Raw genomic sequence first — 13,950 nt, forward strand, 5'->3', positions numbered from 1 at the left:
TTCGACATCCGTGTCGCATATATAGTTCAGATCGGTATGAGGTATATGAGTATAAGGTATGAAATTTTCACCGAATTTTGATAATAGGTGGTTTACATATATACCCGAGGTGGTGGGTATCCAAAGTTCGGCCCGGCCGAACTTAACGCCTTTTTACTTGTTTTAATTATTTTGTTTAGCTTCGCCACAGAGCTCACTTTTTTTGATGTTTATTGAAACAAGGTTGCCAACAGAATTGTTGGCGTTAATTTTTTGTTTGAAACCACATAATAGTAGTTGTTATATTATCGACTGTCATTAAAATACGCTAGGAATTAACAAATTGTAGAAAATTTAAGAACGTTTTTCTTTATTTACATGCAAAGTTAAAAGATAAGGTCGAAAATATTATGATACATTTATGACATTTTTGAGCTATTTTGTTTTTTTTTTTTTTGTTTTAACTTGTAAGCAGCAAAAAATGTTTGCTGTTTTAGCAAAAAATTACGGCTGTCCCATTTTCAGCAGATTTTCCGCTGTTACAGCAAACATTTTTGCTGTTTTACTAACAAATTTCTATGGTTTGGTTTTTTTGGGTTTTTTTTTTTGTAGAAAGGATGCGAGGCTATACCCCCATGCCGGGCTTGGGTAGAAGTACCACCATTTATTGTTGCAAGGCATTCGGTGGATATGGAAGTCCTAGGCGCCCTGATTTAATACTAGTTTCTTTAATTTTATTGGAAAGCAATGTATTTATTTCATGGACGGTGTCCTCAAATTGTTCCTCCGGTACTTTCTTAAGCAATCTTTCAAAATTCTTGCAAACAGTTTCATATTTGAAGGGCACATTTTGACGATTTTCAATAATGTCTCCCATATCAGTGTCTGCCATTTGATAGCGAATTGGGAGGATTGATCTGAAATTAAAAATAAAGTTATCACACGAAATGAGAACTGCAGATGTGCTGTTACTTTCTGACTTTCCTTATGTACGTCAAATACGAATAGAGCGCGCTGCAATCGGCATGTATTCTGATATATATATATTGTATTTTTGTACCCTACACCACTAGTGTGGTACAGGGTACTATAACTTTGTGCATCTGTTTGTTACACACATAAAGAAGGAAATAGACCCATTGAGAAGTATACCTATCGACTCGCAATCACTTTCTGATACGATTTAGCTATGTCCATCTGTCTGTCCATGGTAAATTTGTGTACAAACAGGTCGCAATTTTAATCCGATCGTCTTCAAATTTGGCACATACATTTTTGTTGGCGTATAGACGAAGCTTATTGAAATTGATCGGTTCAGATTTGGATATAGCTCCCATATATACGTTCATTCGTTCGATTTGTAGTAGTAATGCATTTATCAACCGATTCTCTCGAAATTTGGCAAGAAAGATTTTCCCTTGACTTTCGACATTACTGGAGAATTTCATAGAAATGGGTTCAGATTCATATATAGCTTTCAGATATACATCGACCTAGAGCCACTGCATGCTCATTTATTGACCAATATTCCCAAAATGTTTTACAACGCTTTCCTCGACAACTTCTATATTATCTAAGAAGTTTGGTAGAAATCGGTTCAGACTTAAACATATATCTGATTCAGCTGATTATGAGAAATATTGCAATTAGGTGGTCATTTGTTAACCGATTCTCTCGAAATTTAGCAGAAAAGATTTCTCTTGGCTCTCGACATTATTGGTGGATTTCATAGAAATCGGTTCAGATTTAGATACAGCGCCCACATATGTGTATCGCGCGATTTTCACTTCTAAAGCCACCACAAGCACATTTATTGACCAATCTTGTCAAAATTGTGCACAACGCTTTCCGCGATCAGGATAAAAATCTAAGACAATCTAGCCAAATCCGTCCGTCTGTCTGTTGAAATCACGCTACAGTCTTTAAAAATAGAGATATTGAGCTGAAACTTTGCACAGATTCTCCTTTTGTCCACAAGCAGGTTAAGTTCCAAAATACGGGCTATATCGGACTATATATAGCCCCATATACACTGATTCGCCGATTTAGGATCTTAGGCCCATAAAAGCCACATTTGTTATCCGATTATGCTGAAATTTGGGACAGTGAGTCGTGTTAGGCCCTTCGATATGCTTCTTCAATTTGGCTCAGATCGGTCCAGATTTGGATATATCTGTTATGTAGACCGCCGATTTAGGGTCTTGGTTCCATAAAAGACACATTTATCAACCGATATATATATATATATATATATATATATATATTAACAGATATTTGGGACAGTGAGTTGTGTGAGGCCCTTTGACATGCTTCGAGATTTGAATATAGCTGCCATATAGATCGATCTGTCGATGTATGGTCTTGGGCCCATAAAAGACGCATTATTGTCCCATGTGTTAGGCCCTTAGACTTAACTCTTCACTTTCGCTCAGATCGGTTCAGATTTGGATATAGCTGCCATATAGATCGATCTCTCGATTTTAAGTATTGGCCCCATAAAATTTTCACCGGATTATGGCGAAAGCTGGTTAACATATGTACCCGAGGTGGTGCGTTCCGAACTTAACGCCTTTTTACTTGTTTGATTTGTAATTCGCATAACTTTTGAAGCAAACCTTAGCATACATCGCGACAAAGAAATAGTACATTTTATTAGCTTTCCAAATCAGTTAAAAAATTTGAAATGGGTTGAGAAATGCTTTCACAAGTAACGAAATAAAAGACCAGAAAAATATCTCTCACACTGTAAAAATATCTCTCACATTTAAGCCTGTTTTATATTGATCTGCGACCCCATAAAGTACATATGTTCTGGATCCTCTCGGTATTCTGATTTGAACTAGCCATGTCCGTCCGTCCGACTGTCTGTCGAAATCACGATTGAAGTCGTTCGTGTAAAGCTAGCCGCTTGAAATTTGGCACCGATACTTATTGGGTTGCCCAAAAAGTAATTGCGGATTTTCCATAGAGTCGGCGTTGACAAATTTTTTCAACGGCTTGTGACTCTGTAATTGCATTCTTTCTACTGTCAGTTATCAGCTGTTACTTTTAGCTTGCTTTAGAAAAAAGTGCGCGAAATTTTGTTTACATTTGTTTGTTTGGCGTCAATTTTAATATGGAGCCCATAAAGGAGCATTTTCGTCATATTTTACTTTATTATTTCCGTAAAGGAAATAAATAAAAGCGTGCCAAGTTCGGCCGGGCCGAATCTTATATACCCTCCACCATGGATCGCATTTGTCGAGTTCTTTTCCGGGCATCTCTTCTTTGGGAAAAAAGGATATAAGAAAAGATTTCCTCTGCTATTAGAGCGATATCAAGATAGGGTCCGGTTTGGACCACAATTAAATAATATGTTGGAGGCCTGTGTAAAATGTCAGCATATTCGAATAAGAATTGCGCCCTTTGGGGACTCAGGAAGTAAAATAGAGAGATCGATTTATATGGGAGCTGTATCGCGCTATAGACCGATTCAGACCATAATGAACACGTATGTTGATGGTCATGAGAGGATCCGTCGTACAAAATTTCAGGCAAATCGGATAAGAATTGCGACCTCTAGAGGCTCAAGAAGGCAAGATCCCAGATCGGTTTATATGACAGCTATATCAGGTTATGAACCGATTTGAACCATACTTGGCACAGTTGTTGGATATCATAACAAAACACGTCGTGCAAAATTTCATTCCAATGGGATAAGAATTGCGCACTCTAGAGGCTCAAGAAGTCAAGACCCAAGATCGGTTTATATGATAGCTATATCAGGTTATGGAACGATTTGAACCATACTCGGCACAGTTGTTGGATATTATAACAAAACACGTCGTGCAAAATTTCATTATAATCGCATAGGAATTGCGCACTCTAGAGGCTCAAGAAGTCAAAACCCAAGATCGGTTTATATGGCAGCTATATCAAAACATGGACCGATTTGACCCATACTTGGCACAGTTGTTGGATATCATAAAAAAACGCGTGCCAAAATTCATTCAAATCGGATAAGGATTGCGCCCTCTAGAGGCTCAAGAAGTCAAGACCCAAGATCGGTTTATATGACAGCTATATCAACTCCTTCGGAAGTTAGCGTGCTTTCGACAGACAGACGGACGGACGGACGGATGGACAGACGGACGCACATGGCTAGATCGACATAAAATGTCACGACGATCAAGAATATATATACTTTATGGGGTCTCAGACGAATATTTCGAGTAGTTACAAACAGAATGACGAAATTAAATAGTATAAAAATTTTACCATAAGTAATGAAGGAATGTACTGGCCTTTACAGCGATAATGTGTGCCACAATAACTTGTGCCAGTTAGTGAGAACGTTGGCGCACGGAAATGAATTGCAAACTAAAATCGGAATTTTCAGTATTTTTTAATGCTTATGTTTGTTATACAGAACAACATTATTCTAGCTCTCTCCCTCTCTCTCTCTCTCTCACTCCATTTTTTAGTCATCATCAGCAAAGAGGGTGAGAAAGGAAAAGAGTTGGCATTAGAGCGAAATACGGCATGGCCAGTGACAAAAGTTAAAGACACAACATGATTGAGTTGCTTACGATAATTCGTTTTTCCTTTTATTCCAACTTTCGGTTGCAAAGAAACAAAGCAAAATACGAAAAATGTTCGAACGAATGCCCGAATCAAAACAGAATAACCCGAAAATGTTGTAACCCTCAATGTGATTCCAATTGGAATTCATGGAAAATGTTGTGTCTTTAACGCATGTTATTTTACGGCACGGGGAAGACAAAGCAGAAACCCTCTCTTGTATTATCTCACCCTCTTTGATGCCAACAAAGCAACTGAGAGTAAATTTACTTTGCACTCTTCGTTGTTAAGGGGGAATGCTGTATGTATTGGTGCTTGTATGTTGCGTATTGTATTTTTTGTGGCAGAGAAGCACAAAAATGCTGGTTGGAACAATGAGCTCTCAAACAACACTGTTAGAGTCTCAACCCAACCAAAGAGTCCAACACACAAAACAGCGAGACAGGGGCTAGATGTTATTTAATTGTTACAGTTCTAATACTTTTAATAACATCCAAGTGCGCGAAAATTCATACAAACTGTATTGCAATATTATCACATGACGCTAGACTCTGATTCAAGGCACGGCGATTTTTTTCTTTCCCATATAAAATGCGGGTAAAACAAGTTGACGCTGACTTTTGGCTCTTTGATTGGGTGTAGGCTCTACGCAGTGACTGTTTGTCGACTGCGTTGTTTGAGCAACAACTGTATGCACGAATTTATTTCGCTCGGTCTCTCTCTCTCTCTCTCTTTCTTGGGGCAGCTCTTCGTGCCAGTATTTGGTATGCCTTCATAGCAGGGATGATAATTTTGATACTTTGGTACTTTTTTTGATACTTTTTCAACATCAAAAGAACCAGGGTACCAAGTCAAGTTCATTATATGTATTCGAAGACTCAAGAAAGAAAGAGTTTAAATTTAATAATTGATTAAATTTGCATTACCCATCGGTATTAGCAATAGTCCATTTATTATTCCTATAGCTTTTACTGAATATTATTAATGATATAGACCTAAAAATTCCAACAGAGCACAGATGTAAAACAAAAAAAAAATTGCATTGAATTAAGCTGGATCAAACTTTTGTATACCTACGATGGGTTTTCAGTGAAGCTTATACTGACACAAATAAAAGGGTTGGCTGAACCTCCGCGAGCTTTCCATGGAAATTGAATGAATGAGCCCTTCGTGAGCACAAAGCGGCAAATTAGAAATTGGTCAAGTATATGGCGGCTTTATCGGAATCTAAGTCTGTGTAGAAAATACCTCGAACCTGTGTAGCGAAATCGGGATGCTTGGACAACATGGTTGGAAAAGATATAGAATGGGCGAATGCAACTACACTCATAGAAAAGAGTTTGCTAAAAATAGCAAACACTGTCTGCTGAATATTTGTAGTAAGTTTTGCTGCTTTTATAGCAGAAGTTCTGTCTTTACAGCAGCAGTTCTGCTATAACAGCAGTAGTTTTGCAATTTCAGAGCAGCATTCTGACTGCTGAAAAGTCTGTTGTTTGCTGAAAATGAATGGGATGTTAGAAGACAACAAGTAAAAGCGTGCTAAGTTCGGCCTGGCCGAATTCATAGGATCGCATTGGTCGAGTTCTTTTCCCGGTATCTTGATTTAGGCAAACAAAGGATAAAAGAAAAGAATTGCTACGCTATTGGCGCTATATCTAATTTTGGCCGATTCGGACCATAATTGAACCATACTTAGCACAGTAATTGGAAATCATAATAAAACACCCCATGGAAAATGTTAGCCAAACGAGATGAGAATTGCGGACTCTAGTGGCTCAATAAGTCAAGATCCAAGATAGGATCAGAGGTGATTGTAAACATCCACTGAGACACACATTTACATTAGTATTTAATTTTTATACCCTGCACCATAGGATAGTGGTATACTAATTTCGTCATTCTGTTTGTAACTCCTCGAAATATTCATCTAAGACCCCATAAAGTATATATATTCGTCATCGTCATGACATTTTAAACCGATCTAGGTATGTTTGTCTGTCGAAAGCACGTTAACTAGCGAAGGAGTAAAGCTATCCGCTTGAAATTTTGCACAAATACTTCTTCTCAGTGTAGGTCGATTGGGATTGGGACCATATCGGTAAATGTTTTGACATAGATGTCATATAACCCGATCTTGGGTCTTGACTTCTTGAGTTACAAGAGGCCGCAATTCTTCTTCGATTAGCAGAAATTTTGCATGACGTCCAACAACTGTGCTAAGTGTGGCTGGAATCGGTCTTATATACCGATCTGGGGTCTTGACTTTTTCAGCCTTTAGAGGACGCAATTCCTATCCGATTTGGCTGAAATTTTGCATGATGTGTTTTGTAATGGCTTTCGAAAACTGTGCTAAGTTTGGTTCAAATCGGTCGATAACCTGATATAGCTGCCATATAAACCGATCTGTGATCTTGACTTCTTGAGCCTCTGGAGGGCGCAATAATCCTCCAATTTGGTTGAAATTTTGTACAAGTGCTTCTTCCATGACCTTCAACATGCGTCTGAATCGGTCTATAACTTGATACAGCTGCATATAAATCGATCTCCCTATTTTACTTCTTGAGTTTCTAAAGGGTGCATTTCTTATTCGTATTTGCTAAAATTGACTAAACACTGACTTCTACTATGGTTTCCAACATTAAATTCAATTATGGTCCGAATCGGACCATATCTTGATATATCCCCAGAAGCATAGTAATTATTTTCTTTAAGGCTTTATTTGCCTAAAAAGAGATGCCGGTAAAAGCACTCGACACATGCGATCCATGCTGGAGATTCGGCCCGGCCGAACTCAACACTCTTTGTCAAAACAATGGGGAATCAAGTGATAGATTTTTTTGAGTTGAGTGCGTCATTCAAATTTGTGCTCAGGTGGCAGTGTGGCGCACAACCCTCATATGGACGCCCTCCATTAAACGGCTGTATACACCAATCAAGACAATATGAGGTTAAATTAAAGGTATAAGGTTGTGTACTGCGAATTTGATATCATTATTCTGCTCATACATCTAGCGGACCACCCCACCCCAAAACGGTAATCAATTATAATGACCTAACGGGACACTGTGTAATTTAATTAATGTGTAGGTCGCCATAGCCCCGAAATTATAACATTCAGCGGACCCTCCCCCTTACCATAATTTTCAACGCCAGATCTCGGAGATGGGTGGTGTGATTTAAGCGAAATTTTGTGTGCTCACTTATAGTAACCTATAAATTTGGTATCCAAATTACGGATAGGGCGCCCAAATTTCGGATGGGTTCCCCACCACTAAACCTACCAAATATATATATAAACACCAATCACGACAATATGGAACTCAAATGAAAGGTATTTAAGATTAGAAAAAAAAGGTATTTGCGAATACAACACGAATCTGATATCCAAATTTGGGACAAAGTTTCTGGGAGTCTACCCTTTCACCAAAAGGATGGGGAGTGGTCCGGAGTGTGGCTCAAATGAAAGGTATTTGAGATTAGAAAACGATTTTTATAACCAATTTTGGGACCATGTGTTTGGGAAACGACTCGTCCTGTAAACTCCCCTCAAAACGAATGGCAATATGGGGTATATGGTATTTGAAAGGAGAGCACGATTCTGATATTTTTCAGGGCCAAATATCTGGGGGACCACCTTAACCCCGAAAACACCCCTAAATCAGACATTATGAGAATATCGAGCTGAAATAAAGTATGTTAAGAATGAAGTATACCTTACATTCAAACTTAAATTCGTAGACCAATAAAGATCATTTGGGATTCAGATAAAGGCACTTACATATATTGTAAAACTGTTACTCAAGCGATATACTATTTTCGTAGCATGGTATTTCAATAAAAGCTTTTTCATTGTCGAAAGTAAATATTCTAAGGAAAATTTTGTTCCATATAAAGTAAAAGAAGGCGCAGGGGAATGGGCCCGGTCCAGCTGGTAAACAATAATTTTACTTATTTTATGCCAAATAAATCGTTCAAATTTAGTGACGTCTTCCCACAATGTAGGCGGGTACGTTATGCCGCACGCAAGTTGGTTACCAAAACGCAAATGAATTTACAATTACTGACATAGGACTTTGCTCAATGAAACGTCAAAATTTGCTTTGCTGTCAAAAATCTTACTAGCCCCTGGGCTACTCAAAAATTATTCACCACAGTTAATGTCATATTTTTACTATCCCCAGAAACTTTGCTACCATTCGAAACACGTAACTTCCTCTCCTACCTTAAAAAAAATCGTTCAAAGATATATACTGGGTTGCCCAAAAAGTAATTGCGGATTTTTTAAAAGAAAGTAAATGCATTTTTAATAAAACTTTGAATGAACTTTAATCAAATATACTTTTTTTACACTTTTTTACTAAAGCAAGCTAAAAGTAACAGCTGATAACTGACAGAAGAAAGAATGCTGCGAAGAAATTTGTCAACGCCGACTGTATGAAAAATTCGCAATTACTTTTTGGGCAACCCAATAGGTTTTTTAGGTGTGTTGTAGTTTATTGAAATGATGGCGCCGCCGTTTAGTGATTTTTTTTATAACGGCGTCAATAGTTTGTTTACCTGGCACGAGTTTCGTTCATCATTTTCATGCAAACATCCACATATCCATATTGCAACGTTCGCATTTGCAATATAACTGCTAGTAGTATTGGAAAATATTTTTGAAAAATATTCATTACACAAATAATTATTATTTGTATGCGGCGCGCAGATCTTGTTGACTTTTGATTTTTGACAAAAGTCCAAATTTGTCAGTGACAGTGAAAATGGTCGATAGGCACAGCAAAATGAAGTTCTTCTCACCATAGTAGATTGCTGTCATTCGACACACGCTCAACGAGTATAAAATGGTACCTTTCAACCATAAAAAAGTACCTTTGTGTTTTGTTTTGAATACCATTTCGCCAACCTCATTTATCATTCCTGCTTCATAGTGGCGGCATCGGTTTTTTTTTTTTTTATCGCAAACGTCGACATACAGCAACAAGATAAAAATGAGTTTAGAAGTAAAAATAAATGAAAAGAAAATAAAAAATAGCAACAGTGCTGAAAGTGCTAATTGGCTGGCGATATTCAAAGGAAAAAAATTCGAAGAACAATTGAAATTGGCAAAGCAGGGTAATGCCCACATGCAATTATTTTTCGAAGGTGTCATTTGGCCCCTTGACTATTCTCTGCTGCTTAACATTGATGAAAGTGAGGGATATTTTATAGTGAGAAATGAGAGTGACACCAGGCGTTTGCTGCTAAAAGCGGAAGCATTTCAAGAATTTCTTTCGTATTATGCGGCTAAAGTACGTAGCTTGATTTTGGGCCCTGCCCTGGATGTACAACTGTTTCCCAATCTAATATCGCTAAAATGTTCAATACGCCACATAAGCATTGGGGATTTCCTTATGCGATCGTCTTTGGCGGAACATCTAACAGTTTTGGAATGTCTACACCTCAAGGAATTGGATATGGAATGTGGAGCAACGACATTGGATGATCAAGTATTGGCTAAACTCTTAGAAATTGGGAATTTAAAGTGCCTGCGTTTGGATTTCTTTTTTGCAACAAAAATTTCATTTAAACAATTTTGTGAACTTGTGTTCAGTAAACGGTTGAAAAGTTTAGAAGGAAATTTCGAAATAAGCGAATGCGACCAGGAGCCGAATATGCCATACATCAAACTCACTAAATCCATAAGACTTAAGAGTTTGCAAATCACCACTACATGTGATCCAGCCAAATGGTCTGTGAATAACTTTTCATTGCATAGAGAAATTTTTGAGAACCTCCTCAAGCTAACAATAAAATTCACCGAAGAGCCTCAAGATGATTTGCTGGCTGACTTCTTTGCCCCTTGCAAGTGTCTGGAAACATTAACACTAACTGGTACAAATTTCTGCAATATCAAAATCTTTGCCCTACCTCCCACTCTAAGAGAATTACATTTTAAATGGTGCCGTGGTTTAAACTGCTTACATTTAAAGCAAATTCTAAGCCAAACTAGTAGACTCAAGGAATTCTTTTCTTCCAACACCAAAATTGAAGGCAAGTTTGAGAACTTCAAAATTTCTCCCTCCATAGAAGCTCTGAAAATAGAAAGAGTTGATATGTGTGAGTTTTCTGGGGTCTATGATTGCAATGAGAGTCTCAAGCATCTGACTTGGTATCACACCAAAAATTGCCAAGTCAAACCGGCCGCATCCGAGCAACTGGGCCAGGCATCAGGCATTGATGAAGAATCTTTCGATATAACACCCACAAATCAAATGATTTTGTCTGCCAAGCTTTGTCTGGGCTCCTGCACAAATCTTGAAACCTTGGATATGGGTCATAAGCTGCAAATGCCACTGAATATTTTGGTGCAAATGAAAAATCTGCGCAAACTAAACACCTGGATTGTAGATCACACATCGGGTCAATGGTTATACATAACAGCTTTGCTCCAACATCCCTCATTGCGTGAATTGAATATAACCTTTGTACGCACCGTTACTGAGCTTTCTTTGAAAAGATTTCGTACCAATGTAACCGCTTTGCACGTTCAAGATTTTAATTTTTGTGATTCAGGCTTGGAGTATTTTCTTGAATTATTCTCAAACAATCCGCAATTACAGCTGTCGTTTCTTTTACCTCCACTGGCCTTTGTGAAGCCCTTAAGAAGCCTTCTGAACCATAGGAAATTTCCGCACTTTTTGAAAACATTGGAAATATATGGATTTACCATTGGTAAGTACGAACTTTAATTAAAGGAGATAGGAAAGAAAGAAACAGTTTTCTAACTCCCATTCCGAGTTTTCCATTGCATATACGATACTAGTCAACAATTGGTTCCCTAGAAATTGAAGTTAAACGTATGTTGTTTTAAACCCTCCACCATAGGATGGGGATATACTAATTTCGTCATTTCATTTATAACACCTCGAAATATTCGTCTAAGACCCCATTAAGTATATATATATATATATATTCTTAATCGTTATGACATTAAGCCGAAAGCACGCTAACTATCGAAGGAGTTAAGCTAGGCGCTTGAAATTTAGCATTCATTGTCCCATTTTAGTTTAAAATTTTGCACTTTTTTGGACGATGCCACTTGTTTATTTTTAAACTTTTTGCGCCACTTTTCCATCTATTTGTGCCACCTGTTCCAAGGTGGATTAATAAAGGTGATCTCACGCGAACAGCTGCAAACAGCCGGGCTGTTTGACGTTATTAAAATGTCAGTTCTGTGCAGCAAAACCACCCCGTTTTTTGCACGTTCTCTTTGTTTGTGATTCTCTTTCTCTCATTTTACCTGTACACCTACACACACGAATGGTTGTTATTCCCTTTGCAACACATCGAAATATCCACTTCCGAACCTATAACGTATATATATTCTTCATCAGCGTAAAAATCTAAGACGATCTAGCCATGTCCGTCCGTCTGTCTGTTGAAATCACGCTGAAACTTTGCACAGATTCTTTTCTTTTACATAAGCAGGTTAAGTTTGAAGTTGGTCTATATCGGACTTTGTCTTGATATAGAGCGATACGCCGATTTAGGGTCTTCGGCCCATAAAAGCCAATTTATTATCCAATTTTGCAGAAACTTGGGATAGTGAGTTGTGTTAGGCACTTCGACATCCTCAGTCACTTTGGCCCAGATCGTTTCAGATTTGGATATAACTGCCACATAGACCGATTCGCCGATTTAGGGTCTTGGGCCCATAAAAGCCACATTTATTAACCGATTTAGCTGAAATTTGGGACAGTGAGTTGTATTAGGCCCTTCGACATTGCTCTTTAATTGGCCATGATTGGTTCAGATTTGGATATAGCTGCCATACAGACCGATCTCCCGATTTAAGGTTTTGAGCCCATAAAAGGCGCATTTATTGTCCGATGTCGCCGAAATTTCGGGACAGTGAGTTAAGTTAAGCCCCTCGACATACTTTTGCAATATGGCTTAGATCGGTCCAGATTTGGATATAGCTGCCATATAGACCGATCTTCCGATTCAAGGCTATGGGCCCATAAAAGGCGCATTTATTGTCCGATGTCGCCGAAATTTCGGGACAGAGATCTCTCGATTTAAGGTTTTGAGCCCATAAAAGGCCCATTTATTTTCCGATAACGCCGAAATTTGGGACAGTGAGTTGTGTTAGGAACTTCGACATCCTTCTACAATTTGGAACGGATCGGTTCAGATTTGAGTACAGCTGCCATATAAACCGATCTCTCGATTTAAGGTTTTGGCCCCATAGAAGGCGCATTTATTGTCCGATGTCGCCGAAATTTGGGACAGTGAGTTGTGTTAGGAACTTCGACATTCTTCTTCAATGTGGTTCAGATCGGTCCAGATTTGGATATAGCTGCCATATATCCCGATCTTTCGATTGAAGGTTTTGGGGCCATAAAAGGCGCATTTATTGTCCAAGTTCGCCGAAATTTGGGACAGTGAGTTGTGTTAGGCTTTTCGACCTTCCAGATTTGGATATAGCTGCCATATAGACCGATATCTCGATTTATGGTCTTGGCCCTCTAAAAGGTGCATTTATAATCCGATTTCACTGAAATTTGACACTGTGCTTCAGATCAGATTATTTTTAGATATAGCTACTAAAAGATCAAAATTTTGCTATATTCAATTGAACAATGACTTGTACTTATTAGTATTTGGTCCAAATCGAAACATATTTCGATATAGGCGCTGTCGGGCATTTGGGGTGCATTTTTCACCGGATTTTGACGAAAGGTGGTTTACATATACATCCGAGGTGGCGGGTATCCAAAGTGCGGCCTTGCCGAACTTAACGCCTTTTTACTTGTTGTTCTATAAATTATCCAACTATTCATTTCATCCTAGTATAAAATACTTATAAATATTTTCTTTAATAGGTCTATGTCTATTTTCTTTTTACAGATTGCTCAGAATTAAGGACAAACTTTTATGCAACAATGAAAAAATTCAAATTTGTTCGTAATGTATTTGAAGAAAATCTCAAGGATAGTATAATTCTCAGCACTTCTTTACAAGAAGATCTGAAGAAGCTAAATGCTTAAGCTAACCCGAAGGGTTGTGTAACTTTCAGATAACGAAACAGTTTCGATGATAATGTACTGCGATATTTTCCAAGCAAATTTTTTAAGCTTGGACAAGGAATATATGTGGCCATATACTCTAATCAAAATCAAGATGTTTGCAAATGCAACGTAGCTGTGATACAAATTATGGGAGCTATCACTATAAAGTTTAAGTGTTATGATATTGTATAGATAAATCATCTTAAAAATATTCTAGAATATTGTTGACAATCAAAAAAATAATAAATAAAAACGCTGATAATAAAAATCCTCAATAAAAATTGACGAATCTTTTATTTAATTGCTTTAATAATTTAATGCTTTTGGACGCAAATATAAAACTGAGAAAAAATCCTAG

At 37.7% G+C, this 13,950-nt stretch overlaps 1 protein-coding gene and 1 long non-coding RNA gene across 2 annotated transcripts; one reads left to right on the plus strand and one right to left on the minus strand.

The window, feature by feature from the left end:
• Window positions 1-314: 314 nt before the first annotated feature.
• Window positions 315-4,338, minus strand: LOC131994129 (uncharacterized). Its single transcript, XR_009396468.1, has 2 exons — window positions 4,237-4,338; window positions 315-896 (listed from the first exon to the last, which is right to left on the minus strand). It is a non-coding gene; the product is annotated as an uncharacterized LOC131994129 (long non-coding RNA).
• A 5,005-nt stretch (window positions 4,339-9,343) lies between these two features.
• LOC106094307 (uncharacterized) lies at window positions 9,344-13,855 on the plus strand. Its single transcript, XM_013261514.2, has 2 exons — window positions 9,344-11,253; window positions 13,432-13,855. The coding sequence occupies exons 1-2, from the start codon at window positions 9,531-9,533 to the stop codon at window positions 13,569-13,571; spliced, it is 1,863 nt and encodes a 620-aa protein (XP_013116968.2). The 5' UTR covers window positions 9,344-9,530; the 3' UTR covers window positions 13,572-13,855.
• Window positions 13,856-13,950: the final 95 nt, after the last annotated feature.

Source organism: Stomoxys calcitrans, chromosome 1 (genome assembly GCF_963082655.1).
Source record: "Stomoxys calcitrans chromosome 1, idStoCalc2.1, whole genome shotgun sequence".
In the NCBI taxonomy this organism is placed as follows: domain Eukaryota; kingdom Metazoa; phylum Arthropoda; class Insecta; order Diptera; family Muscidae; genus Stomoxys; species Stomoxys calcitrans.